Source organism: Suillus plorans, assembly GCF_016647745.1.
Source record: "Suillus plorans strain S12 chromosome Unknown HD556scaffold_81, whole genome shotgun sequence".
In the NCBI taxonomy this organism is placed as follows: Eukaryota; Fungi; Basidiomycota; class Agaricomycetes; order Boletales; family Suillaceae; genus Suillus; species Suillus plorans.
Genome location: NW_024537465.1, coordinates 12,927 through 38,989, shown reverse-complemented (window position 1 = coordinate 38,989; position 26,063 = coordinate 12,927). Strand labels below are relative to the sequence as shown.

The window sequence follows — 26,063 nt, the reverse complement described above, 5'->3', positions numbered from 1 at the left end:
TCCCCCTGAGTAGGATAATTACAGAAGTCATGTTATCGATCACGTTATTCTCGCGCAAGGTCACCCACGCAAAGTTGATACACGCCCTGAACCATTTCTCAATTCTGACAAGAAAGGGGATGAACAGCATATCTCTGACAAAGAAGTGCCCATGCAGTACGTCTCGCTTACCTTATCACGTAGCTCTTGCAAATCTGAGATCATCTGTTCTACAGATTGAAGCGCAAACTCGCAAAACCCGAACTTCGAGCCCAGGGGAAGAAGCCAAAGCTATACGAGATTCCCAACGTGACCACGTCAGGAGTACCCATGCTACCTACTGTTTTCTCACGCAGTGACAATGCTGAACATGCTGCAAAGTACGTTGTGTCGACCCTTATCTCAATTTCGGATTAATCAGATCATCCCTCAACTAACACATTTGGACACAGTGCTATAGCTTCTTCAGTCAAGTCACGAAGCAAAGGCGTCAACCAAATTCCGCAACTCACGGCCCGCCGAAATGGGGATGCCCCAGTCGAAACTACATCGTCTTCTCTTATCCGGTATACTAACTGCGGACCGGTCGATACTTCGTCTATTGCGAACTCTTCGCGAATCCCGAGCTGCAACGTTGAGTCAAGCGTTTATGAACATGGGGCAGCCAAGTTACCCGTAGTTGGATCTGGATCTCATATCACGAAGCCCACGATGCACCACGAAGGCAATAGTGACGCCAAACATTTATCGCCAGCGAGATTGATGCCCCATGATACCACTGCACAAACCCGCAAATCAAGAGTTGCTAACCTAGTGGCACATGATGCCATCAACGAAGAGCCCACAAATGGCAACAGTCCGGAAGCTCGCATTTTAGATCATAATCACGAGGCATCAGTTGAGAAGGAGAAGTTGCAGTCCTTTGCGCCAGAACTTGGCATGCCCAGTCCACACTCAGAGTTGCTAGAACCCTCATCCACGAATACCAGCAATATCACGAGCCCCAGAAATTCCCCTCTTGGAGCATCACGCCACTCGAGTACCCCAGCTTCATTATCATCAGATCCAGGGGGCATTCCACCCTTGTCCAGAGCGACCGTCGTTAAACATCCAAAGGTCCGGAAGACTGTGAGCAGCTCGAGGAGCAAAGCTAATATTTCAAAGCAAAATAAAGACCAGAAAAATAAAGGAAAATCAGCGCTCGTTACTCCTTTAGAATATGCGCAGAAGTTGAATTTTGACTTGCCAAAGAAGCGCAAGTCTGATTACCTCAAGGGAAAACAAATACTGTATGTCGGTGGGGACATGCAGTATGCAGGCGTCCTGACGCGTGGTCGCATGGACTACGTGAGTTTTCCCAGGTTTTGCTCACCCTGACCCCCATTACTGGAGACTACTTCCGTATTTCCCGGTCCGCTATTCACGCGTTATCATGTTGTGGCGAAGAAGCTCCGCCTTCAACGCTGACATACATTACGTATCAATCTACGCGCTGACCATCGTTTAGTCAATGCCGTTGAGTGATACGTTTCTAACAAAAGGTTTTCAGATCATCAAGCATGGTGGCACCTTGGTACCATCGTACGACCCTACTACCGTAACTCACATCGTGACGGATGCGACAACTCGCCCGACCCTGAAAGCCCTCGGACTAAAATCGTTGAAAGAGATCCCTGACAATATCCCAACGGTCACTTGGAGTTGGGTGATATCCGGGTACGGTCGTTTGGGCTACAACAAGCTCAGGGGCAAACACGATGAGGAAGCAAATGATACGAAAGGCAAGGCTAACGCCATAGATGATGATGAAAGCCTTCTCGATTTCGAATTTCTACACGCGGCATTCCCTCAACGCATCCATGCCGGCAGAAGCTGGCAGAAGAGAGGACAGGGAAATTTGGTTCAAACAAAGGCACAAGTAACCGCCTCTACGGACGATCTTGGTGGAGATTTCCACATTTCGTACGTCTGCTGTCAGTTCCACTCCGACCATGTTTTTATACTGTCCCATTTCTTAGCTCCTTGACTGAAGATCATCTAACTAAAAATCAACAGCCCCTAGCGCCAAAGCTAGTGGTTCTTCCTCCTGCACCCCTCACATTTGTTCCCACGGGGAAAGCTTCCAGCACAGCCCATAATAATAATAACCAAAGCAATCACAAGCCACAGTCTAATACAGAAGACCCTCTTGCTGAATTTTACGAGAAAGCGAGGGCTGAACGAGAACAAGCTGTAAGTCGTAACGTCAAACAAAATTTTCTCAACTCAACTATCTCCAGAGAGGTCTTGGACAAAGCGAAACCGACGAGAGCGATCAAGAAGAAGAGTTTTCGAAACCAGCACATGTTCCACGGCGGGCGAGTGGCTATTTTCGAAGTCCCTGAACTAATTTTGAATGTTGCGCTCCTGAAGGGTTTTACGTGCGACCGAAAGGAACCTGAGCAGCGCAAATGCATGAATCAAGATATCATTGAAAAGGTTTGCATCTACATCTGGCGTTATCTGCAACTGATGGAACACACGAACAGCTGGAGGAACTTATGGAGTTGCACAAGGCAAAACTAGGTGAAGATGATCGTTGGCGAGTGTACAGCTACTCGAAATGTACGCAATGTTTGCAGCGGAATTATCAGCGCTGATGATCCTGGTAGGTATTCGTGCCTTGCGCAATTATCCAAAGAAAATCAAATCATTCAATGAGGCCCGGTCAATCACGGGCGTCGGTGAGAAGACTGCCCGAAAGGTGTGTATCCACTGACGCACATTGACGTTACATTCACATAACACGTGTTTTACCAGATCATGGAAATCATCGAAACCGGTGATTTGAGACGCATTGGCTACGAAAAAACGGATGACGTCGAAGCCATTAACTTATTTCAGGGGATATATGGAGTCGGTATGGAAAGTGTTCGCTCTTCGTCTGTCATCTTCTGATCCGTTGGCACAGGCCGACAAATAGCTTACATGTGGTATACTAACGGATGTCGGACGCTAGATGATGTTCGAGCTCGGAAAGGTGGCATTAAATTATCTCACGTGCAGGAAGTTGGTTTACAATTCCATGATGGTCGGCCCTTCGTGTTCACTCCTATCAGTACATGACTGATTTTTTATTGCCAGATATCAATGATAGAATGCCACGCAGTGAAGCAGAGAGTATCTTCAACTTGATTAGACCCATTGGTAAAGATTTACATTACGGGTTTTCACGACCATTGATGTGATACAAACAGCTCTCGAGCTCGACGAGCACCTTTACATTGATATCATGGGTAGTTTTAGAAGGTTTGTGATAATTTACTTGTGCTTGCCTTACCCTCACGTTCTTCGATAGGGGCAAAGCTACTTGTGGCGACATTGATATCATAGTGACTCGACCAACCTCAGATGGGATAACCCATGCAGGTGAACGCTTTTGCCTTCTCATGGCTTGATGTCATTTTACGAGGAACCTTGACTTAGGTCTTCTTCCGGAGCTGCTCGCCCGTCTGCATGCTGCAAAGATCCTGACAGAGGATTTGGCATTGCCTGATGATTTTTCCGCTCTCGAATTATGTTATCGTGGATTGTGTAAGCGTCCCGAACCGGATGCAAAGCGCCGACGCATCGATATCTTATGTGTTCCTTGGGAGAACAGAGGAGCAGCCCTCCTTTACTACACGGTAAGTAACTCGTCTGTTTGCGCTCGATGTTATGACGAGTTCATTTCATTGCAGGGCGACGACATTGTAAGCAATTTGAATAACTTCTGTGTGATACATGATGCAGACATGTGCCGCTACAGTTCAATCGGGCCATGAGAATGAAGGCAAATGTTCTCGGGTATTCTCTCAATCAACGAGGTTTGTATGGAGGCGTGGTTCGAGACCCCTGGAACAGACGTGTCAAGATTTCTGAAGGTGTGTCCTGCAGCTGCAGTTAAGTTTGCCTCATTTTCAATGTCTTTCAAGGCAACATTGTTGCGTCTGAGACGGAAGAAGAAATATTTAAAATTCTAGGTGAGAATCAGCTCATGTCGACATCGTACTGATGACAAACGAAGCAATAGGGGTACCATGGCAGGAGCCGCATGAACGTGTACGGGGTTGAAGTGATGCAGTTGAGCTCTTGAACTTTACGCCCTGAATGAGGTTGATGAACTTCCGTGACTCGTACTCGATGTTACCAGAAGACGGGTAAAGGGATCATGGGCAGCATAGACTTCATTATATACCTTTGACTGGCGCTGAGATATAAACAACGAACGATCTTCAAAGGCTTGAATGGATCATAATTACTTATCTCAGTGCGGGCTCATCCACAGGACGACAATGATCGAGGATAGAAGCCGCAGCAAGAACATGTGGAAGAAGGGCAGTGCGATAGGCATATAAGCTGTATCCTCACAGATTCCATAACCAGATATCCGTACATCCAGTGTTTTCCTTTCGAATGTTCGTGAACGTTGCAGAAGCGGCTTCAAATTGAACAGGTGCCCAATCATTGAAACATCCAGAACGGGTGAATACTAGGCGAAAGGCATGAGTCTAGACGCGTCCAGTGAATGGGCGTTGCATACACTCGAATTAACAATATGTCATACAGAAATGTAGCATTCGATAAGAGATACCTGACTCGGATGTTGAATTGACGTTGATTTTTCTTTGTGTATCTAATCGCAGTGGATTCTGAATTTTTGGTCACGGTGAAACATGTCAATTAGAGAACCATTTTACCAAGGCTTCGCTGTACACTGGCTTACTAGAGTTCCCACAATCTGTGTGATACAGAGTACTGAGTTGTCTGACAGGGTAGATGCTTCTCATGCGGGCAGCGGCATAAGTTCTTCAAGTTAGAAGACACATGACTCCAGCTCAAATTTGGACCAATCATGATGGTAGCATCGTGAAGTGGTTGATCAACCAACTTGTGTACTGTGCACTTAGTTCACTCATTATGTGCTTTTACTGAAGACTTGGTTGATAATAGTACCACCACACAGCCTGCATGGTCAACATGATAAAAATACCCGAAGCGCTAAGGTTGGATACTATCTCCCGCTAGTGACGGAAAGAACGGACTTGGCCAGTCGTTTGAAAATATGGACCTCTCTCGCTGCCCAGATGAACCACGATATGAACACGGTAACGACCACGCACCCGCTGACGATTGATGCCAGCATGGCCGTCGTTGTAAATTTGAAGACGTTGTACAGAAGGCCGATTGCAAAGTAGATCATCCTGGTGAAGGGCACGTTAATCAAGTTCTCTGGTTAGATAATATTGATCCACATACCCCCACATAAGCATCGCATACGGGAGACTGTGAACAGTAGCGAGGGCTCTCACTCCAAAAAATGTGCCTGTCAAATTCGACAGAAACTCAGCCTAAGCGAACTAGTTAGTGTAGCAGAAATGGAAGTAGGGGCGACGGCTTGCTGCTTTTTCGGCTGATTCAAAACCGTATCTCTGGTTCTGACGCGCCAGAAGGACTGAGGCAATCAAGGAGCCAGTGATGAAGATAATAGAGAGATAGGTAACAATGATTCCAATCGACTGTGACTGGCTAATGTTCATGTTCGGCACCGCAAGGAAACTGACGTCTACGGCTAACATGACGGTTGACTGGGAGAATTAAGTTATGAAGTCGAATTGACTTGAAGATACGCACGTATATGGTGATCCCAGTCCACTCTGCCATGAGTTTTGTGTTGAAGTCTTTCCATCGCGGCGTGTTGATGCACTCATCCACCCATACCCTTCGAATATCCTTCAAGTGCGCTTGCAGTGCCCAAAAAAGCATGGCTTCGAAAACCAGAGAAAAAGGAGTGATCAGTGGATGAAAGCCTGTATCCTCTTCATACACGGATCTGTCAGCATCGAGTCGAGCACAAGGTAGGCCGCAGAAGTTGAAAAACTTGGCTCTATCTTCAGAATGAATGAGTAACCTGAACCCAGCGGTGAAGTGGAGAACGTACAGAAATACTGCATGAATCTAGCTATAGATAAAATAATGAAAGTCAAAGGAGATTACACCATGTGCATACGCTTTTCTTACCAATGATGCAAGTGGAATGAGGAAAATCCTTTTCCTCAGCGTTCTCTGGAATTGCGGGACTTCAATTATGAACAGTTCTAAAGAAGTTTTCGTACCTTGGAGGTGGTTGATCAGGTCCAGAATTCTGGAGAGTTCATCTGCATCAAAAGGCGATAAGGACATGTCTGAAGTGATGATCTCTGAAATGTCATGTTCAAAAACAACTGAAGGCTAATGACAGGCGATCACTACCTGCACTCGCATGCATGACGACCTCTCTCAGTTCTTTGAGAAGCTTGACTCTATCCATCTGGTGGTTCGGGTAGCGTTCGCAGTGCGTCCTGCTCGTCTCAGGCATTGACTGTCATACAGGATCTCGAAGCATATCGGAATTAAAATGATGGGAGAGGTCACTGAAACTTACACGATTGCAAATGACACACCAGTATCCGGACTCCAAGGCAAACCCTGCTCGCCAAGTTCATATCAGTGTGATCAAAGTTCAGCATAACGCACGAATGTGGCTCGGATCATCGACGCCCCGGAGCCCGCTAAAAATGTTCACTGTCGTTTCGTGGCTAGTATCGTGCAGCCAAAAGAGAGTTCGAGCTGCGTGGTCGACGAAGTAATATTGACAGGTTATTTCGTCTTCAATCGGCCATAATTGCACAACGAGCTCAATGTCTTCGGCTTCGCGACTCGTTAATTTCGCGCGTGCCATATCGTATAGCCCATCCACGCATACAGCGAGCAAGTGAAACGTAGTTTCATCCATGATGGCTTCAGTGAATGTTTTCTAAGACAATACAGTCAGTGGCCCATGAAACACCTGTATTTCCTTCATGATTGGACTTACTCGAGTCGTATTGTATAAATACAATGCGCCTTCAGGATGTATGTATGACTTCCAATCACCATCCAACAATGGACATGACCTGCATGGTTTGTCATCCCATTCAGATACTGTCTGGCTAATGCACTCACTTATTCGAGAAGTCCCTCATGAGTGCTGGAATGTGATCGCACTCAAGAGTCTTATCTCTGGAGAGTGATTGCTCAAGACTGTCCACTATCGTAAAGGTGCTGCACGTACACAAGAGGACGATTATCATATCGCAAAACATCATTCGCAGCAAATGGTACAAAAGGGGGAGTGGTGCCGGGAGCGTCGGAAGCAATCGCAACATTAACTTCTGGGGGTGAATAAGTGTAAAACGGGATAACTCGCTCGGGAACAGGCATGGAGTATGGAGGTGTTGAAGACGACGCCGCGTCTTGAATACCACTTGATGTACTAGTTGGAGTTATTTGGCGGCGAAGCGGCAATGGCAAGGTAGCCTGTGAATATCGTGCACTGAAAGCCCCGGAGCAGCATGAATCTGCAGTGGAAGACTTTGCGTCAGTACTGTGTCCAGGTAAAGCGTGAGCCTTGGTGACACAACGCCGCAAGAAAGACACAAGGATACGGAGTCGTTGAGTATATGAATGTGCGAGCGCCGCCAAGACTTGCCATAGACGTCTTAAAAGCTTTTGGATTAGCCCCGTGTTCGACATATTTCGTCGCTGTCGTTTACTGTTCAACTTGAGCGTAGCGCTAGCCTCCCAGAGTCCCAGACCTAGAAGTGTAGGAGAATAGTGATTCCGAATCTGAAGAAGGTCGAGCGCTTACTTAATGGCATCTAGTACTAGTAAACGATAAACGATCTTTTATTGGCTGACTACGCTACTGATGCTAACTCAGGTACTACATATAGAAGTGCCTCGTCAGCTCTTCGAAATAAATAGTCACTATGAATGTGACTGCAAATACCGCAAATGTCTAGGCAAATCAAACACACGTTCAGCCTTGCCGACCGTTGGATTTGTAGTACGCTTGTACATCCCCCATATTTGCCCTGCCAAACGAATGCTGGCCACATGCCATACGTGCGCTATTTTTGCCGCCAACACAGTGGTTATTTGATCTGGTGGTTCAATCGCAGGTACAGTTCCTAAGTAATAGTGAGTCTCGCGCAAAGGCCACACCGAAGCATCGTCAACGAACAAGCGCCGTGCGGAGTGTAGATAAACATCCGTTGTTCGAATAATGGTTTTTGCTTCACAAAGCAGCGCTGAGTATGCGTATGGCGTCCGCACGTAAGGATGGTCCGGTGGCGCATGCAAGTCATAAAGAGGCAGTGCGAGGGTACGACCAGGTACAAAGGTCGGATCAGCTGCAGTGCGATTGGAGAGTATGTGAGTAAGCAATGATGGGAAAGAACATTCAATAAACTTCAAAGAAGGGGAGTATAGAACAAAACTGTCCAATTCAAATGTAGCATACGGCACGGGATAGGGTCGAATGACCTGAGAGTGAGAGTCATGAGCAATAGCATCTACTAATGCGTTTGCTCGTGCTGGCAAAGACGATGAGTCGGTGTGTGCTTTGACATGAATGAGAGCTGGAGGTTCGGGAGACGACGATATGATAGAGTGTAGCCACCGATACAACGACCGTGCAGGAAGGGCAGACCATGCGTGAGGTAGGAGGGGCGCGAGAAGACTGGAATTAATCACGCGGATGGCGTTAAGATGATCAGAGTGAATTGTACCATCCTCAATGTTTCCAGACGAAAAAAGGGAGTGGCCTGGGGCGAAAGAAAGCTGTAGGTGTGAGTGAGGAGTTGCGAGGTACGACGAACTCGACGTGGCACGTGGTAGAGGGAGAAAACGAACGTAGGAAGCGAACAGCGCGTTCGCTCAGCTGGACTCGTGGTACCAGTCCATTCCAGCAGGCTACATCACCTGGCACCTATAATCCAACAGCGAGAAAAATATGAGTGAGTGAAAGTATCCAAGTAAGACCTTGAATGGAGTAATGGTTCTAATATGTGCGTGAATGACGGTGAAGGTGAATAGCCATAGCATAATTATGGTCGAGCTGAAGCGATGATTATTAGAGCATCTCTAAGGTCAAGTTGCGCGATGACTTACCTAGTTGCTCTTTGCGGTAGAACCAGAAGTAACCTAGTACAATGACAATCTGGCAGATCAGTGCCACCAGAATGGAGCGGAGGCCATCGGGCTGCCCTTGAGACCATGCGAGAAGTCCCATGTTCCGACATTAGGGAATACACTCCCTGGACCGATGCGGTTTGGTGCAGTTGCACGGGCGGCCATAACACAGATAGACCCAATGACCTGAGCGAGAGCGAGCGTGGAACAGACGTGTAATCTTGACAACGTCTGCAGGAGAATCATTCCCAAGCCGACACCCTGTACAGCATCCAAAACACCGAGCCAAAGCCACAGAGAAAGACCGAGGTATGGTCCTCCTGAGCCAGCCCACGGGATATAGAGCGCGAGAGACGAGGTGCCCCATAATGTCTGCGACACATGTTAGATGACTGAAGATTGATGCAACATTGACAAAATCATACCTGACACCATCTCGGAGCACCAAGGCCGACAGCGAACACGGGCAACAACCAAGTATGGGTCTTGCTCAAAGACATGAGGATATAGAGCATGAGAGCCCAGACACCGACGAAAAAGAAGATTGTGAGAAGCAATATCGCCCACTTGGGGGTAGGAACATTCCACAGGAAACTCCAGTTGCGACCGTAGGGCTGCAATAAGGTCAGAACATAAGGATATCGAAGCAGCGGGCCTAACATACACCGCTGAGCCAATAATTACGTAAGATTTCAGACGCGAGGAACCTTGTGTGGAGTATCAGCGTCATCAACTTAGCCGCGAGTAAGAAAAGCCTAACCAAAGAACTAGCTTCCTTCGGAAGAGAGTTTTGAGGAAGTTTGGGATTTTCGGAGGAGTTTGTCGGTAGTACTCTGTTTTGTAGTTGGTATTATTGTCCTGCCTGGGAACTCAGATGGGACTTACCTGGCAGTCCGTGCAGTATCAAGTATGCAAACGCAAACCACATTATTGAGAGCGGCCACAAGATAAAGACAATCCACCAAGGCGTAACAGACCCAGGCGTCGCGGTACTCAGTGCGATACCCCAGTACCACAGGGCAGCGACCCAGATCTGTTGAGAACCTTGTACACTGCAAGCGCGCAGAATCCAGACTTCAGTGGTGGCAGCCTAAAGAACAAACATCAGCTGCATACAAAGGAACCCCAAAAAATAACGCACCGCTTCCTCTCCAAAGTTCAAGCCGAAAAATATGAAAGCAGCAGCAGAAGCGACAGCATATGACCAAGTGGCAATGTCCGATAAGATAGTATGAGTTTCTCGAAGTTTCGGTGATAACGAGGGAATGCCAATCAAAAAGAATGCTATGCCATAGAAGAGCCAGGGAGCAGAAAGAACGTAGACAGAGGTCCAACACAAATTAACTGCATCTAAGGGCGTTTCTCAAGACTGCGAGAGAGGTCTCGTCAGAGCCGGATCCCACAAGATCTAAAAAGCACTCACAACGATGGCACATGCCGGTACTCCGCTCATGGCGACTTCACGCAGGACATTCGGGTGACTGGTGGTTCGGGTAGCGTTCGCAGTGCGTCCTGCTCGTCTCAGGCGTCGACTGTCATACAGGATCTCGAAGCACATTGGAATTAAAATGATGGGAGAAGTCAGTGAAACTTACACGATTGCAAATGACACACCAGTACTTACTCGGACTCCAAGGCAAACCCTGCTCGCCAAGTTCATATCAGTGTGATTGTTAAGCATAACGCACGAGTGTGGCTCGGATCATCGACGCCCCGGAGCCCGCTAAAAATGTTCACTGTCGTTTCGTGGCTAGTATCGTGCAGCCAAAAGAGAGTTCGAGCTGCGTGGTCGATGAAGTAATATTGACAGGTTATTTCGCCTTCAGTCAGCCATAATTGCACAAGAAGCTCGATGTCTTCGTCTTCGAGGCTCGTTGGATTCGCGCGTGCCATATTGTATAGCCCATCCACGCATGCTACAGCGAGCAAGTGAATATTCAGATACTGGAGTCTGGCTGACGCACTCACTTATTTGGGAAGTCTGACTCAGCCACAAGGTTAGCATCGGCGGTGAGTTGACTCGAAGTTCTTGGTGCCTTACCATCAAGTTACCAAATCTTTGTAAGTTATTGTAATCTCCCGCCGCGCTCTAACGGCATATTCACAGGCCCATTGGTCATCACGCAGCCCTAACATACTATATACGACACATTCACACACACACAGCAAAGGCTTGGCCCCTAATCACGATGCCTATCAAGCATATTGCCAATCCCCTGGTTCGAGCAACCATCTTCGTCTATTGCGCGGGAATCCTTGTGATGATAGCGGTGATGAATTCCCTTGGCTCAGGGCTCAGTAGGGCACGAGCCATTGGTGTTATGGTCTCTACCTGGTGCCTTGCTCTGACACTATCCCTCATTCGCATGACACGGACAGAGGTTGCGGACCGGCAAGGAAGACCAGTTGGTCCTGTCCAATTTCTGTCCTATTTTTTCACTTTCTTTTGGGGTATATACTTTGGTAAGTCATATCTAGGATTCAGAAATCTAAGCTAAAGTTTTCAGACCCATGGTCCGATGAATCAATATCTGCAGGTCTATTTGCAGGTGTATCTCGACACACGGTTATACTTCTTGGCCACCCCATATTCACCTTCTCAATCGGATTCTTCGCGGACCTCAATTTGCAAATTCGTCCACTTATTGGCCTCGAAGGGGACCCTGTGAGTACCGCATGCTATTTGTAAGTGTTATTTTTATTCATCACTCATAAAACTAATTATATAATATTGAAGCCTACTAGTACTATTAATTCACTCTCCTTACTACCTTGCTTGTAGCCATGTCCCGCCCCTGAATCACGCAGCGATGAACCCACCTGAAACCACACCATATGGTCACATTGTCACAGCACTCCGCTGCACAGCCACCTGCACCAGTTGGTTTTTATTATATTTCGTTTTGTATGCTACATTATTGTCCCTACATACGTACATTACAACAGCCTAAGGATGGTACTTAATCCAATGCGCTGTTGGCAGACGCACACTCGTTAGATGGGCTGGAAAGACCAGCAGAAGGCAGCATTAATGAACCTGACCTCAAGCGACTGTTGCGCTTGGAGCCGACTGATGTAGGAGCTGCCCGTGGAGCCGCTACAGTTGTGGTATGCCGGATGGTAGGACACGAGGGTATGAGAATGCTAGGAGGCATGTTAGCGGTCTGCCTCTGCTGCAACTGTTCAGCAAACGATTCCATCAAAGGAGTAGCGGATGGACATCAGAAGGCAGTGTTCCGGCTCGTGCTCTCCTAAAACCTGGTGGATAATTAGAAGCAGCTGTGTTAGAATCATCATGTGGCGATACTCGATGCTGTCTTCAAGATTTGCGAGGGCGCTGGGTACGATGGTGCAGGAAGACTGAGCAAGGATAGCTTCCTCAGACATGTGTGGAAACTGGGAGGGTACAGATGCACGTAGGAAGTAACAGGAGGACGCTGAATCCGCACCCAACAGCCACCAGTGCTTAGCGCACACACCCGGCGCACGTCAGCAAATGCTGACGTGGCTCGAACATGTGCGGTGGACACCGGGTGGAAGGAGGGACGAGGAATTTGGGAACGATAGTATCCATCATACACCTAAGTGCGAGCGTGCGCAGTATCCGGTTCTTTGACGCCCACGCCTACAGCAAGTAAAAGTCAGCAACGCCTGTGCAAACTCAAATCTTATCACGCACCCATCTCTGCGTCTCGATCCATCCTATATTTGCTGAATGGTGTTTCTTTGGTTTTATCGAGTGATGACAGCATGTCATCTGCTCTGTCCCGGAATGATAATATGGAACGCGTAGACTTGGCACGTTCTCGGAAGATAAGGCCGATTAGCATGTTGAGACAGCCGATGGAAAAGAGGGAGAAACCGGAGACGAGGGGGAAGACTTTAACGAAGTGAGAAAGTACAGAAGCTCCTATCCTGTTGATGTACGGATGAGTTGACAAGAAACCGATTGCAGGGACATATCAACTTACAGACATTGCATCACTTCCAAGAGCACCTAGTCCAAAGTCACTCCCGAGAACGGGGAAGTAGTAATAATCAAAGAACCCCGCAGGCCAGCCTTGAGAGGTGTTGAGATGACGCATACTAACACATTATTGCGAATATCATACCTAGTTCTGAAAGAATCAAAACGACGGTCTGTCCAATTATCAACAACCGGTTCAATACTGCCAAAACACGCCAGCTGGCTGATTAGGAACTGTACTATTTCTAGGCAGAATATTTGAGCACATTCGCGACAACGTGCACTAAAAAAACTTACTGTATGTAGTCAGAGTTAATTGTGGAGCTCGAGTTGCTCCCGCCATCGACAGATGCGTTGACTGCCTCGATGTCATCGACCATCACCAGGATGCTGCTGGAGAAAACTAAAAGAAGAGCGATAATGCTAAGAGTGCGGACAGCATTGAGACCGATGAAGACATCTAACAACCATCATCCTGTCAGCTCGCAAGTACATTCCTGGCGGATGGCAGCGACTCACAAGCTTTGGCTGGTAGCATCGCGGGCAACGTAAATGCAACAGAAGAGACCAAAGTGACGCTATACCAGAGAGAAAATTTAAATGCTACAAAGACAGAGGATGACCAGCAACAGAGAAAGTAAAAAAAAAGGGAACGACAATGCCGCCACTGGTGGCAGCTGAAGTGGACTGAAGGAAAGGGGATTTCTGAATTGATAGACTTCCACTGGCCACCGGTCTGCTTTTCATGAAATCCGGGCACGGGGAAGCACCCGATCTGGGGAATAAAGCACCATTGTCCTCGCAAGGGTCGCCGTCGCTGTGGACACAGTGTGGGCGACTTTTCACAAGTAAACGGTACGACGAAAGTATAATATTGGCCGAATAAGGTAAGTTACTTTCGAAGCGCCGCGATTGTACCGCGATAGTGTGATTTCATTCAAGTGATAGTTAAAATAGGATTCGTAATACCAGCACTGTGATTCGAAAAGAACAAGGTTGCTCGTATCTTCGAAACAGCCATGTATTCAATAATGACCAAACACTATCGTCAGCTCAACAAAAGGATTGAATATTGAACGCCTACACCAGATTGATCTTGATACACGTGTAGACATTGCGTCGAGTTTTGTACTTTCTCAATCCAGTCGACCTAGTTTCCGCAGCCTCTCGTACGTTAGTTATTGTCCACTCCACTAGAGAGTCTGTAATAATTTAGTTCTTGGACACACGTGTATGTAAATACATCATCCCACCCCGAGATACGTCAACATATGCGTACAAAGGGCTTGCAAGGTATACGGTGTACAATGTACAAAGGCTACGAGGCAGCGGAGGGCAGTGGCGGAACTTGAGAAATTTCCGCCTGCCGCGGTCGTTGAGATCTTCGCGGCTGTCTGTCAACTTGTGCACGTTCGCGCTCGGCTTGCACAGTTGTCATCATTTCAAGCTGCTGGGCAATGAACTCTTGTGTGTTTGGTCTGTGTGCCTCGGTTAGAATTGATGCCCACAAGAGCCGTGTGATGCATACCTCATGCGAAGAATTCTCATAATAGTTTCACCGTTCGAGACTTCCTTCTCCTCTTTCTTCACCTTCTTGCGCTCCTTAATGGTCCCCAGATTCCGCTGGTTGTATACACTCTTCACGCGCTTCTTGATAGGAACAGCTTCGCGCAAGCTTTGCTGCATGGTGCGTACGCACTCTTCCATGAGAGTATCCCTGCAAATTAAAGTGAAGCGTCGTTACCAGTACGTGAAACGAGATTGCGTACGTATGCCAGTCATAGTACAAACGAATAGAGACAACATCCCGATATTTCTGGTTCTGTAGCTTTTCCAGCGAAACGCCTTCGCCTTCCGCATAGAAATAGTCGCGGAGAAACTAGTTTGAAGCTATCAGGAATGTACGCGCACAAAAGTATCATACGCACCTTCAACCACTTGAAAACTATGTCTACCTCCTTGTCGCTGAGTGGTTTCATGTCGCTAGAGAGCTTGGACAACGGCGGTATGAGTAGACCCTCTATTATGACTAGGATCTCCTTCCAGACCCTCATCATCACCATATCTTTTGCAGTCTCGCTAAGATAGGTGTTGAGAATATGAAGGTTGGCGTCGAAATAATCGAACAGAGGAATGATCGCGCGTTCAATCTCTACGTCAGTGAGTTCCTCGGGCCGAACACGAGATTTCTCGTTGTGAGGAAGAGGTATCTGCACCTCACTGGCGTTGGAGCCCAGTGCTGAGCGATAGAGCGCTGTGACATTCCCGAGTGCCTTGTTGTAATCCAGCCCCAGAGATCCGGCTTTGATCAAGGTTTTGAGGACAGGTCGGGACAGTGATTGTCGTATATATGGTGACATCTAGCAATAAATGAGATCTAGAATAAGAGCCTAGGCATCGTATTCGACAGCTTACTTTGTCAATGAATATCCGCATCATGTCTCCCTCACTCCGCTTTAGGAATCGAAAAGCCCGGCCAAAGTAGAACTGCACGTCATCCTTCTCCCCTTCCATACTGATTCGAAGAAGTATCCTCCCTTGGTGGCCATTGTTGGTGTTCTCAAGGTTCAGCCATACATCATGGGTCAAGAAATCACCAAATTCCTTGGGATTGAGGCATATGAAGGACCGGCCAACAACGTCATGTTGACCCACGAGCGCGCGATCACGTATGCTGCACATTAACCATAAAGGCTTGTCGATCGATATGTCGTGAGTCTCTTCCCCTTTTCGGCATATAAACGAGTCATGTCCAAGAGTTTTGACGGAGACTTACAACGCGGGTTCAAGCTCTCATAAATCGTCCTCGTCTTCACAAGGCGATTCCCAGCCTCGTCACTGAGCGTCACGAAGGTGTCTAGCAACGAGGACGGACTACTATCAAGTGGTACCAAGTCCTCCGCCATAACAATCTTCACAGCAAACAGGAATCGCGGCCGCTCGTTTTTGTCGGGAACAGGCGGCCCGTGATTAGCGATCGTGTCTGCGACCTTGTCCACCTGCATCTGATTATACAAGTTGTCAAGGAGCTTCCGCGCAGCTTCAACGTTGTTCAGCTAGGAACACCTGCGATGGCGTCTGCCGTGATGTTCTCCCTTGCTTGGGTAAGGAATAATCTAGTACTCCAATTCCACTTTTGTGAGTTATTCAGTGCCTGTGGGAAAGACTCGATCTCCTTGTAGCGGTGTACCATTGGTTTCTCCAGAGTCCTGTCCAGAAATGGTCAGCACTCTAATAGCCTTCCCCCAAAAAGACCCTTACTCCAGAACCGATCGCTTCTCCCATAGCTGTACTGTATCGGCGGTATCTCCTTCGTCATGTAGCCATGCAATGGTCTCCGAGAGTTCATTCGAAAGCATTTGTCTTTCAGACGACTGAGAGCATTTCATGAATGGCGTTTCTGGATCATCGTCCAAGAGATCCCGTAGCTTATACAGGTATCCTTCGAGAGTATTATGCGCTTCTTCCCGAAGTTGCCTTGACATCTCCATGTTGTCTAGTGCCCTGAGACTGTCACAGCATGACTTCGATCAGTCTTATGAGCGCAGGCAATGCAGACGTACCGTTCACGTGCAGTCCGTTTCGCCACAAGACTCAGTGGGCCTTGGGAATTGTACACAATTTCGATCTCAAGTGGAATAGTATTTTGGTCCTTCCCAAGCGGCTTCTTGGCTTTATCTTTCTTATCCTTCTCCATCTTCTCGTCCTTTGGGGCTCCTTCATCAACGCCAGTCTCTAATGGTACCTGGTCACCCCCACCTCCAAATAGGCCTTTCAGTTTCCCTATTCGAGCTTTATAATTAAGAACAGGAAAAAGTGGAAATACGCACCAGTGATGGAATCGTCTTTAATCTCGCCGCAGGCTATGGCGTCTCCGACAGACACAAAGCCGGATTCGGAAAGCACAACAGTAGCCTTGATCACCGGATCTACTGCTCCGTGTTCAGTAAGATTATCAATGGCCTCGGGAATGCCAACAATCTTTGCCTCGAGGATCTCGCGGGGGAAACCACTAGAAATCAAGTTAATAAAATATGAACATTTGTACGTACGGAACACGCACGACATGACTTCATTGGGATAGTTCAGTATCACAGAAAAATCTTCTTTACGCTTGAACGTTAGAGTCTTTCTTGCACCATGCCTCGACCCAGCAGGTAAGACTGTCGTGTGAATCGTTCGCGTGCCCGGATTAGACGCGAGATACGACGCCTGGATGTCATGCATCAAGACATCAGTTACACGAATGTCCTTGGTCTTGAATTGACGAGAGAGGGAAGCTCCATAAAGCGCTGCGCCAAGCACGGCGGATTCATCAGCATTGACATTGAGTGCAATGCGATCTCCGATAAAACATGTAAACTCCAATGGTCCAAAGACGAAAAGATATGTAATGCTCACTCGCCAACAGCTGCTTTTACAGCGGTCTGGACCATGGGCGTGCGTGAATTTCCGCCTGTTAAGATAACGGATGAGATATTTGCCTGTAAGTATGTCAGACAATATTTGCAAGACAACCCGCGGGCATCATGATCATACCAATGAAAGCTCAGCATTCGCAAATGCATCATAGATGGGTCTTGCAAAGCGCGAATGAAGGTCTTTACAGGCGTCCTCAAATTCCAAGCGAGTAACCTTGGTCTTGAAGTCGATGTCAAATGCAACACTCTCCACCTGAAAACTGTGAGCATCAAAACCACATATTATATTTAGCCAGCTTGCTTACTGTCGATGTCGCGTCTGAGTTGGCACTGAGGATAGCCTTGATGCGTCCATGTTGTTATAGCGGATACGATTCGACAATCAACACACATACCGAAGAGATGATCCGTGCCTTGACGAAGTAGTGGAATTTCGGACTCATCTGAGTTTAGAATAATATGTGTACACGTCGGAATGAACCGAAGAATATAGAGCGATCAATAACGACGAGAACGATCTACTCGCTCATATTCATATTCACATTCACATCAGGTTATGAGCCCTGGTAGTGCGCAAATAGATTAATAACGAACTATAACTAACTCAATAAAAATGGCTGATGCTCAATCCTCCGCTGGGTCTTCACTGCTCTATCGAATTGAACATCTTGGCGAGAACAATTGGATCCCTTGGAAAATGAAAGTCCAAGCTATTCTTGGTGACAAAGGGCTCGAAGGCTATATAGACGGAACAAAGCCTAAACCTGTTAGGGGCCCAGACCCTGTATCAGCAGATAGGCTTGCTGCTATAGCCAAATGGGAAGCAGAGGATCGTAAGGCGAGAACTGTGTCGGAAATTCCCTAGCGGCATCAAAATGCCGACACATTTTAATGCAACCGAGTGCGCATTATCACTGTGATCAGAATCAGATTTCGACGTGCCTTAGCTGAGTTTTAATAACATCATGATGCTATCTCAATCTCGGATTAAGCATTGAACGTTGAACTCCAAATCGTTGCTGTTAAGCCTTGTATCTCATATTTGTGCAATACGTGCTTTGTTTATTGTATGCTTCAAAGATGCCAAAGGACTCACAATGTTCCTTGGAAGAAGTTTTATGCGACATATGTAGTGCTGCCGCAGTCCGGTTCCGTTTGGTTCAGAGGTGGTTGGACGAGAACCAAGAACTGGACCAAGGTTCGGTTCTAGGTATTTCAACGAACCTTAGACCGAACCTTTGTGAACAGTTCGCAGCGGTCAGGTTCAGTTTTTTCTCGGTCTGAACGCGAACTGAACGCGAAAAAATTACAGCCAGGAAAAGAAAAACATAGGCAAGGTATTTGTACTTGTAGTTACATGTCCAATGAAGCCGCCTCAGCCTCTACTTCTGCAGAAAGGTGCCCATTCCTATATGCTCCCTTCAACAGTTGTAATGCAGTGAACATGTCAGTTGTGAGTGCATTGCATCGGATAGTTGAAGTGATTCCTCCGCTTGAGAATGCTTGTTCAGAAGGAACGGAGCTGCCTTGAATGGGTAGATAGTCTCGCATGATGCGCGCGAGTGTAGGGTATTGCAGTGAGTGAAGCTATTAAGTAGATTTAGTAGCGAAAAAACAAGTCAAAAAGATAACTTACCCCCCACCAGGCCACAATGTCATCAGTCTCCTCTAGTGGTGAAGACAAGTACATGTTGAGCTCTTGCCAAGGATTGTGAGTAAGGTGGTCTGATGTTTTACGTGTCCTGATAGCCTTGCACATCCAATTGTCACCATAGTGATTGCGTACAGCTCTCGTCGGCGGAGCAGATTGCTCTTTGGTAGGTGTTTGACTCGGTGGTGTATAATAGTCATCGAACTACAAAAATAAGATGAAAGGGGGAAAACAACATAGACAAGTACTCACCACGGCCTCCAGACGAGCCCTGCCATCTGCAACATCTTCAAAATCCCACCGACCTTCAACATACGCAAGCTTATAGTTTGGATCAAGAACTTAAATTATATTAGATAAGAATGAGTCGTAAAAATTAATAGTACTCACCAAGACAAATAAACATCAGGTAACTGACACGAAAATGATAAACTTATAGAATGCTTTATCTGGTCTACAATAGGTACAATATGTATCATAATTGTACTTCATATTACAAAGCTTTGAATACCTGGACTATGTGGGATAGAGATGGCCAAATGTGTATTTATGATAGTCTTATTGCAAATACCTACCAGTTTATCATCAAGATGTCACATTTTGTAACATCTGCCAGCTGCTGCAAAGTTGATGAGAGCCTCTGTGATCTACAATTTGAATATTAGTGCCAGTACACTTGCAGTCCACTACAATTGTGCCCTGTCTTGGTTATGACTTATAACTCCTGACAGGGTTTTCTTCCTTGATAATATCTAGATATGTACTGATATCAGGTAAGGGTTTATATGGCTGGACTATTTTGGATCACCACTGCCAATTGCTGCAAAGTTGATGAGAGCCTCTGTGGTCTCCAATTTGAATATTAATGCCAGTACATTTGCAGTCCACTACAGTTCTGCCCTGTCTTGGTCATGAATTATAACCCCTGACAGGGTTTTCTTCCTTGATAATATCTAGATATGTACTGATATCAGGTAAGGGTTTATATGGCTGGACTATTTTGGATCACCACTGCCAATTGCTGCAAAGTTGATGAGAGCCTCTGTGGTCTCCAATTTGAATATTAATGCCAGTACATTTGCAGTCCACTACAGTTCTGCCCTGTCTTGGTCATGACTTATAACCCCTGACAGGGTTTTCTTCCTTGATAATATCTAGATATGTACTGATATCAGGTAAGGGTTTATATGGCTGGACTATTTTGGACGATCACTGCCAATGGGTAAAAGGATGGAAAGCAACTGTAGTGCAGTATCATGTTGTATCGGGATGATTGTCACATGCAAGTTGTGCTTTCTATTGCAAATATAACAAGATCTCTCTCATTGTTGATATTAGATAAGTGATTGTGATACTAGATGATGTTGCCTGAATTTCTGAAGTACACAATGTAAGCAATGAATGACAATGGGCTGTCATCCTACCCAACTTTGATGAGTTATGATCATGGTATGTAACGTAAGGTTGTCATTTTATTCTGCAAAAACACTCTCAGAATGCTGTCATCCTTTATAGTCTTCCAAGGCCAGATGGTTTGGGACCTGGGCTACCTTTGGTTCAAGATTGTGGTGCAATGGTAATGCATTAACTTTCACCAGCCAGCTGCTGAGGTATTACCACCACATTCCATTTCAGCTGATTATTTTATTTGCCTTAAAGTGCAAACAAAAAGTTAGCTGCAGGTATTGTCTCACAGGGGCTGCTCACATGGATCAATTTGGCATAGGAGATCATTGTGCTACAGAGTGATAACAAGTTATCATTTGATAACTGAATTTCAATCATCTTGTCTTTAGTTGGTTGTCTTCAAAGCAAATGATTCGCATTCGAGGCAAAATGTAGGTTTGCTTGTAATCTAGCTTTGTTGCGAGAGCACACGGCACAGATTGCTATGAAATTGAAATTGTATCTACTACATAAAGTGCTCAAATGAAAACTACGAGTTTAGATCTGCAGCTCGTTTGACTGCAAGGCGTTTGAGTCGAATCTTTGCTAAGGCGCTGTTGGCGCTGATAGGTCGCTTGGCGGCAGATGAAGTAGGAAATACTTGGCTGGAGAAAAGACAACATATAAGCCTCAGCAAAATGGCGAAGAGTGATAAAAATACCGATTCCACCACGTCAACAGCTCGTCGACTTCCTCAGATTCATCAGGGTCCTCGAGGAGGTCAAGGAGACTGTGGTAGAACGTCTCTGAATCTGTGGTGGTATCTGTCCGTGAAAACACTGATGAGGAACTCAGAGCAAATCGGACCTTCAGTCATGCATCAGGACAGTTCAGCTTCGGAAGTGTTGAGGCAAACCTGCGTTGCAATATAAGATATGGAAGCGATAGTGACCGCATTCATGCCGTGCAGGCGAGCATTTCCGGATCGCGTGGCTTTTGGTTCTTTATCAACAGAACTCGGGGATGTGAAAACGTGCTTGTAAGCCTAGTGAAAAAGATGTAGTAAAGAACAGCACAGAATAGGTGTGCTTACTCACAGATACAAGTATGCGATTCCTAAGAAGACCACACCATGGGTCATCAGCATCGTAAGTATGGTTGGTGTATAAAAATACGGGCCATTGATCTCCGCATACCAATGTTTCACCGCTTCGGAGGTTCTCTCTCGTCCTGTATACGATGAAGTGAAAAATGAGTAGTGACCACGGATACCAGTAAACTGAAACGTACTCTGAGTCTTTCCAGTCCAACCCAGCGGGACAAAGCAGCGATCTGGTAAGCTCATGATTGAATCCACAGTCGATCTTCGAATTTCTATGTAAAGGAGGCTGGATTGCTGCTCCTTTTGGAGAAATCCAATCAAGCACCGCAGACTTCAATGTCTTCGTGTCGTCACCTCTCGCACCTGCGGCTCCCTTACCGATCTACGGAACATAAGCATAAATTCTAAGCATACAAGAAAAAAACGCACTAGCTCACCGACGTGAATGAGTTCTTCCTCAGACCCGGTTTGTAGTCACTCTAAAAGGCCAGGATAAGAGTCTAGGAGGTGCTCGAAAACACGATGCTCTTGTCGCTCACTGCCAAACGCATCAATAAGCGAGCAAACAAATACAGATACATGTCCTTTCACTCAGCAGAGAAGTCCTCCAGTGAAGTATCTTCCAGTTGCTCTAATCTTAGGATACCGTTGATGAGCAGAGAAGGAAAATTGCACAGAGCGAATACTGTTCGACCGAAGTGCCGCCCGTGGGAGATAAGGGGATCGGATGTTGAGCTGTGTGACTAGATGAGTCTGCAAAATCTAAGTATACCATACATGAGGGGGCACTTACGCCTTTTTACGGGGGCCCATCTGGAGAGCTGATGTAGTGCGTTTACTCGGAATGCTGGAAGCGGTATTTTCGGTAGTCATGGGAGCTGACGAGGTAGGAAATTTTGGTTTCGCTGGTACTGGAGGCCTGCTTTTATCACAGATGCACCACATGGGATTTTAGGTACAATGTACCTGATGGCGGCCAAGCGAAAGCGAAGATGGCTGGCTGGGTGGCTGGCCATGGTGATTGGGGGCTTGGGCGCTGGCGGTGGTGACCGGGGGCCACAATGGCCTACCACTTGCGGGCTATCACCAATTTCGTTATCAACGGGGATGCCATAAAAAAGCGCTGGCAAAGGATTGCAGGGACTAAAAGCTCAGTAAATAATTTCACCAGTGCTAGAAAATACCACCTGTCCGCGTTCAACCAGAATATGCAACAATTTTTGACTCAGAGCCAAACCTTCAACCTATCTGGACATATCATTAACGTGAACCTCTGGTAACTTTGTTGATGCACCTGTGGCAGGACTTACTAATGCCATACATTAGAATTGAGGCAGCAGGAAATGCCAATCAGGGAAGCGAGCCTAAGGAATCCATCATCGTCAGGTCTGTGGCCACCATCATTACTCATTCCCAAAGCTGAAGTTAGTTCAGAGTGACGGATGTTGACAAGAACATATCTTCAGCGGAGCATAACGAGGCTCCTGTTCTTCTGCCGGAGAACAACTGTGAAACGGGCAAAGACTCCATAGTCAAACTCGAAGAACAACTGTGACTTGCAGACTTACGCTGTTCACAATTTGAAGAGTTGTATCAAAACTACAGACTTCGCTGGTTGGAGGAATGTTATCGAGTCCGAATCTTGGAGGAATACACACCAAGTGGGATTAGCACATACTCTCCTCGTCAGATCGCATGGAATGCCTCTTCCCCCATTCAAGGTATGTCCGACGTGGACTCCCTTGAAATAAACTGACTACATTCCTCAGAAAATGAGTACGACAAAATTGAGGACCAAGAGCAAGTGCCAAAGACACTGTAACACGCGAAGTGGTTGAGTAGTTCTGTGACCAGAAGATCTTAGCATGGTGATCCAGCTGCAATTGCGATGGCATACAAAAAGTTGCCCTGAGCAGTGTGGTTGCTGATATCGTAAAGTTGAGCCGTAAAAATTACCATCAAGATGTCGATCTGATGGATCCAACAACGTATGAGTAGGCACCTTAAGACTAGAATGTAGAAATTGACATCGTCTATTTAAAATACTAGAGCTAACCTCTAGACTTCGGAGCGCCAACCCATGCGAGATGTGTGATCATGCGTGCAAACATCCTGACAGTCTCAGGACAAGATGTCATTGCGGCCTTATCCTAGCTGGGCCTGGACCATAACTGGCGACCACCAATATAAGCAATGAACCTACCACAACGGCGAGCATGACAAAGCACACAATGACTAAGGGTGTGGACGGCTTAAAGTCTATGGTGATACCTGCGAGAAATCCGAGGATAGAACATGTCACACTGACAGTAATTCTGTGAGCAATCATAATCATAATCAAATATGCTTACCTCAATACGCAAAAACAGGTCAGTATGCTTGTAATGACCAGAAGTATCATCACCTTCCTTCGCAGATAATGGGCCTGTTAAGTTGACAATGTCGGGCTCAGGATGCAGAAAGTTGAGGAAATCGAACTGCAAAGTCCAAAGATTTCATCCTCTCGCCAAAGTGGTGTACTATCGTGCCCGCAAAAATACAGCCGACACCTAAAAGGAAGGAGCAGGAGCACAATGTCTGTGCAGTCGTTGTCGTGCCTAACCATGGAATTGCAAGGATGGCAACATCCAAGGCCATAGAGATACCTGCCTGTAAGACCAGTCTAAATGGGATGTCCTCGTTCACGGCACTGATATAGGACTTACCAGGGTAATTTGATTTCTAGTCTGACTGCCGAAATCATTGATGAACGACTGAACTTCCACCCCATTCACGATACCATCGACGGAGGTACTCTTAATGCAAGTAATAGCAATAGTGATTGGCATGCAGAGGATCGTAGCTGTAGTGTTGCCCATAGAATGCAGAAGTTTAAACTTTGTGTGCTTCTCTTCTACTGCATGCGTTCGAATTAGGCGAGCCTCAGGTTGGTTGTGACGGTGCAAGTACTGGTGATGACCTATGTTCATGCATGAATATGACAGCGTATGTTCTACAAGAGAGCGACGTACGTAGCATATACATAACTCTGCCTGTTAATAAACGAGATCAGCATTTGAAATGATCGGCCTCACAAATTCACGAACAACATGATACAACTCCAGTTTCCGGGACCAAATCATTTTCCGCGATTTCTTCTAAAAAAACGAAAAGTCAATTGATCTGATCGTAGTTGCTCCACAGCGAGACAGGGACACATACCAACATAGGCCAGTTGACCGACGATCTGATTCATTTCGTCTAAAGTCCAGAATATGGACACCGCAGTGGATTGTTTCAAGGTCATCGCTTCTGTTTTTGCTGTTGTTCTGAGCGTCACTGCAGCAGTGCAGAACTTACCTCCAAGGTAACAAACCATTTCTCCTCTTATGCATCTCACTTCTGATCGAGAGATCCTAAACTGGTGCGGAAAGTACTCGAAGTGTTTCCTACATAGCAAAAGGACGTTCAGCTCAATTTCTGTCCGATGTTGACCGCTCACCAATATTGAGCTTCTAATTCAAGCCCTACATGCTTCTAATCAATCTCATGAAACGAAAAGAAAGGACGACATACTCTTGTGCCTCCATTCGCTTGGCTTGACACAAGCTCGGAAGAGAATGTAGCCATCCAGGTCCTCTAGCCAGGTAATGATGCGGCTGCCGGGGACTACGTAATAATACTGAAACCTATCTTCTCCCATAAAAATCGTCGGCTGAACGACCAACGTCCACGTATCTTCTTTCGCTGCAGCTCGTGATGCATTGACGAACTCGTCGAGTGTCTGCAGGCTCCAATAGTTCCTCAGGTTCGTCAGTGTATACACGTGCTAAATTTCTATGAGGCAAGCAACTCAAAAGTACATGTGGCGCTTGCCTTTCTAGAATTGTAGAAATATGTACCACCCAATGGATGGACTAACTCTTGCCAGTCTCCGTACACTGGGGGCCTGTTGATAGAGATTAGTTTGACACCGGTCGGGAATAAGATAACGAACGGAGGATCACTGATGTCCTTCTTGCGAACCAGGTTATCTTCATATGCATCATCCGTACTAGTATATACAGAAATCAGTGTATATTCCATATAGCCAATGATAAGTACTCACAGTAATACCGCTTCAGCGTAGCGGGGCAATTGCGTTGGCCAGATACCAATACCACTGTTAGACAGTGTCGCAGATTGCTGTTGGGATACCAACATTGCCTAGATTGCAATAAGGTCGCGCAAGGTCAGTCGTAATTAAATGTACCATGTTCTCCTATTGCGAAATTGTCAATAGTGTTGTGCTATGGTGAATCTCGAATGAAGCGAATGATAAACACACCTTTGCACTTTATGAGCCCAGAGGGAATATTGAAACGAAGGACCGTAAGGTAGATGGTAGTGGTAAACGAGAGAGTTCGAAAATTATGTAATCCAGCAGGTGCAGGTCGATTAGTAGTGAACGAGTATGAGGTATAAACAAATACAAACATTACACATTCCACATTATCTCCATAAACGACTACAATTACCAACTACGACAAATAAGGTACGAGTCCTGCCCGATTGGATCTACTAACG

At 46.4% G+C, this 26,063-nt stretch overlaps 10 protein-coding genes across 10 annotated transcripts; 2 read left to right on the top strand and 8 right to left on the bottom strand.

Moving 5' to 3' along the window:
• The first annotated feature begins 543 nt into the window (after positions 1–543).
• Positions 544–4,168, top strand: HD556DRAFT_984029 (uncharacterized protein). Its single transcript, XM_041312199.1, has 17 exons — positions 544–1,326; positions 1,529–1,941; positions 1,998–2,211; positions 2,259–2,336; positions 2,392–2,457; positions 2,508–2,583; positions 2,631–2,722; positions 2,779–2,878; positions 2,930–3,049; positions 3,103–3,165; positions 3,216–3,267; positions 3,317–3,387; positions 3,445–3,644; positions 3,699–3,710; positions 3,767–3,881; positions 3,933–3,980; positions 4,031–4,168. The coding sequence occupies exons 1-17, from the start codon at positions 691–693 to the stop codon at positions 4,069–4,071; spliced, it is 2,397 nt and encodes a 798-aa protein (XP_041154615.1). The 5' UTR covers positions 544–690; the 3' UTR covers positions 4,072–4,168.
• Positions 4,169–4,935: 767 nt separating this feature from the next.
• On the bottom strand, positions 4,936–7,672 carry HD556DRAFT_1409985 (uncharacterized protein). The gene is made up of 13 exons (XM_041304138.1): positions 7,091–7,672; positions 6,982–7,038; positions 6,854–6,932; positions 6,514–6,793; positions 6,441–6,465; positions 6,250–6,338; positions 6,114–6,197; positions 6,019–6,063; positions 5,939–5,959; positions 5,632–5,888; positions 5,400–5,585; positions 5,257–5,348; positions 4,936–5,201 (listed from the first exon to the last, which is right to left on the bottom strand). The coding sequence occupies exons 1-13, from the start codon at positions 7,549–7,551 to the stop codon at positions 5,012–5,014; spliced, it is 1,866 nt and encodes a 621-aa protein (XP_041154614.1). The 5' UTR covers positions 7,552–7,672; the 3' UTR covers positions 4,936–5,011.
• A 1,355-nt stretch (positions 7,673–9,027) lies between these two features.
• On the bottom strand, positions 9,028–10,884 carry HD556DRAFT_1521457 (uncharacterized protein; the record flags this gene model as incomplete). The annotated part of the gene is made up of 7 exons (XM_041309173.1): positions 9,028–9,363; positions 9,417–9,605; positions 9,656–9,698; positions 9,752–9,824; positions 9,877–10,081; positions 10,133–10,335; positions 10,680–10,884. The coding sequence occupies 7 exons, from the start codon at positions 10,882–10,884 to the stop codon at positions 9,028–9,030; spliced, it is 1,254 nt and encodes a 417-aa protein (XP_041154613.1).
• Positions 10,885–11,180: 296 nt separating this feature from the next.
• On the top strand, positions 11,181–11,680 carry HD556DRAFT_1503401 (uncharacterized protein; the record flags this gene model as incomplete). Its single annotated transcript, XM_041308987.1, has 2 exons — positions 11,181–11,454; positions 11,499–11,680. 2 exons carry the CDS (start codon positions 11,181–11,183, stop codon positions 11,678–11,680), a joined length of 456 nt encoding a protein of 151 aa, XP_041154612.1.
• A 235-nt stretch (positions 11,681–11,915) lies between these two features.
• Positions 11,916–12,327, bottom strand: HD556DRAFT_1409963 (uncharacterized protein). Its single transcript, XM_041304137.1, has one exon. It carries the CDS (start codon positions 12,189–12,191, stop codon positions 11,952–11,954), a length of 240 nt encoding a protein of 79 aa, XP_041154611.1. The 5' UTR covers positions 12,192–12,327; the 3' UTR covers positions 11,916–11,951.
• A 220-nt stretch (positions 12,328–12,547) lies between these two features.
• Positions 12,548–13,871, bottom strand: HD556DRAFT_1409961 (uncharacterized protein). The gene is made up of 8 exons (XM_041304136.1): positions 13,582–13,871; positions 13,478–13,561; positions 13,256–13,418; positions 13,199–13,203; positions 13,104–13,160; positions 12,967–13,051; positions 12,671–12,906; positions 12,548–12,616 (listed from the first exon to the last, which is right to left on the bottom strand). The coding sequence occupies exons 1-8, from the start codon at positions 13,703–13,705 to the stop codon at positions 12,573–12,575; spliced, it is 798 nt and encodes a 265-aa protein (XP_041154610.1). The 5' UTR covers positions 13,706–13,871; the 3' UTR covers positions 12,548–12,572.
• A 29-nt stretch (positions 13,872–13,900) lies between these two features.
• Positions 13,901–16,128, bottom strand: HD556DRAFT_983766 (uncharacterized protein). Its single transcript, XM_041312198.1, has 6 exons — positions 15,735–16,128; positions 15,374–15,684; positions 14,887–15,318; positions 14,728–14,837; positions 14,487–14,675; positions 13,901–14,436 (listed from the first exon to the last, which is right to left on the bottom strand). Exons 1-6 carry the CDS (start codon positions 15,961–15,963, stop codon positions 14,277–14,279), a joined length of 1,431 nt encoding a protein of 476 aa, XP_041154609.1. The 5' UTR covers positions 15,964–16,128; the 3' UTR covers positions 13,901–14,276.
• HD556DRAFT_1247064 (heat shock protein 70 family) lies at positions 16,011–17,732 on the bottom strand (the record flags this gene model as incomplete). The annotated part of the gene is made up of 8 exons (XM_041298662.1): positions 16,011–16,167; positions 16,220–16,468; positions 16,522–16,741; positions 16,789–16,970; positions 17,022–17,320; positions 17,368–17,442; positions 17,498–17,632; positions 17,685–17,732. Coding segments are annotated over 8 exons (1,365 nt in total), but the record flags the coding sequence as incomplete, so codon positions are not given.
• A 3,234-nt stretch (positions 17,733–20,966) lies between these two features.
• HD556DRAFT_1448895 (uncharacterized protein) lies at positions 20,967–22,391 on the bottom strand (the record flags this gene model as incomplete). The annotated part of the gene is made up of 9 exons (XM_041307507.1): positions 20,967–21,081; positions 21,138–21,283; positions 21,333–21,461; positions 21,514–21,646; positions 21,707–21,900; positions 21,956–21,997; positions 22,038–22,056; positions 22,110–22,253; positions 22,312–22,391. 9 exons carry the CDS (start codon positions 22,389–22,391, stop codon positions 20,967–20,969), a joined length of 1,002 nt encoding a protein of 333 aa, XP_041154607.1.
• Positions 22,392–23,966: 1,575 nt separating this feature from the next.
• Positions 23,967–25,700, bottom strand: HD556DRAFT_1503378 (uncharacterized protein; the record flags this gene model as incomplete). The annotated part of the gene is made up of 11 exons (XM_041308986.1): positions 23,967–24,167; positions 24,224–24,477; positions 24,530–24,550; positions 24,605–24,655; positions 24,720–24,818; positions 24,858–24,946; positions 25,000–25,024; positions 25,074–25,300; positions 25,420–25,446; positions 25,495–25,551; positions 25,606–25,700. The coding sequence occupies 11 exons, from the start codon at positions 25,698–25,700 to the stop codon at positions 23,967–23,969; spliced, it is 1,146 nt and encodes a 381-aa protein (XP_041154606.1).
• Between the last annotated feature and the right edge of the window lie 363 nt (positions 25,701–26,063).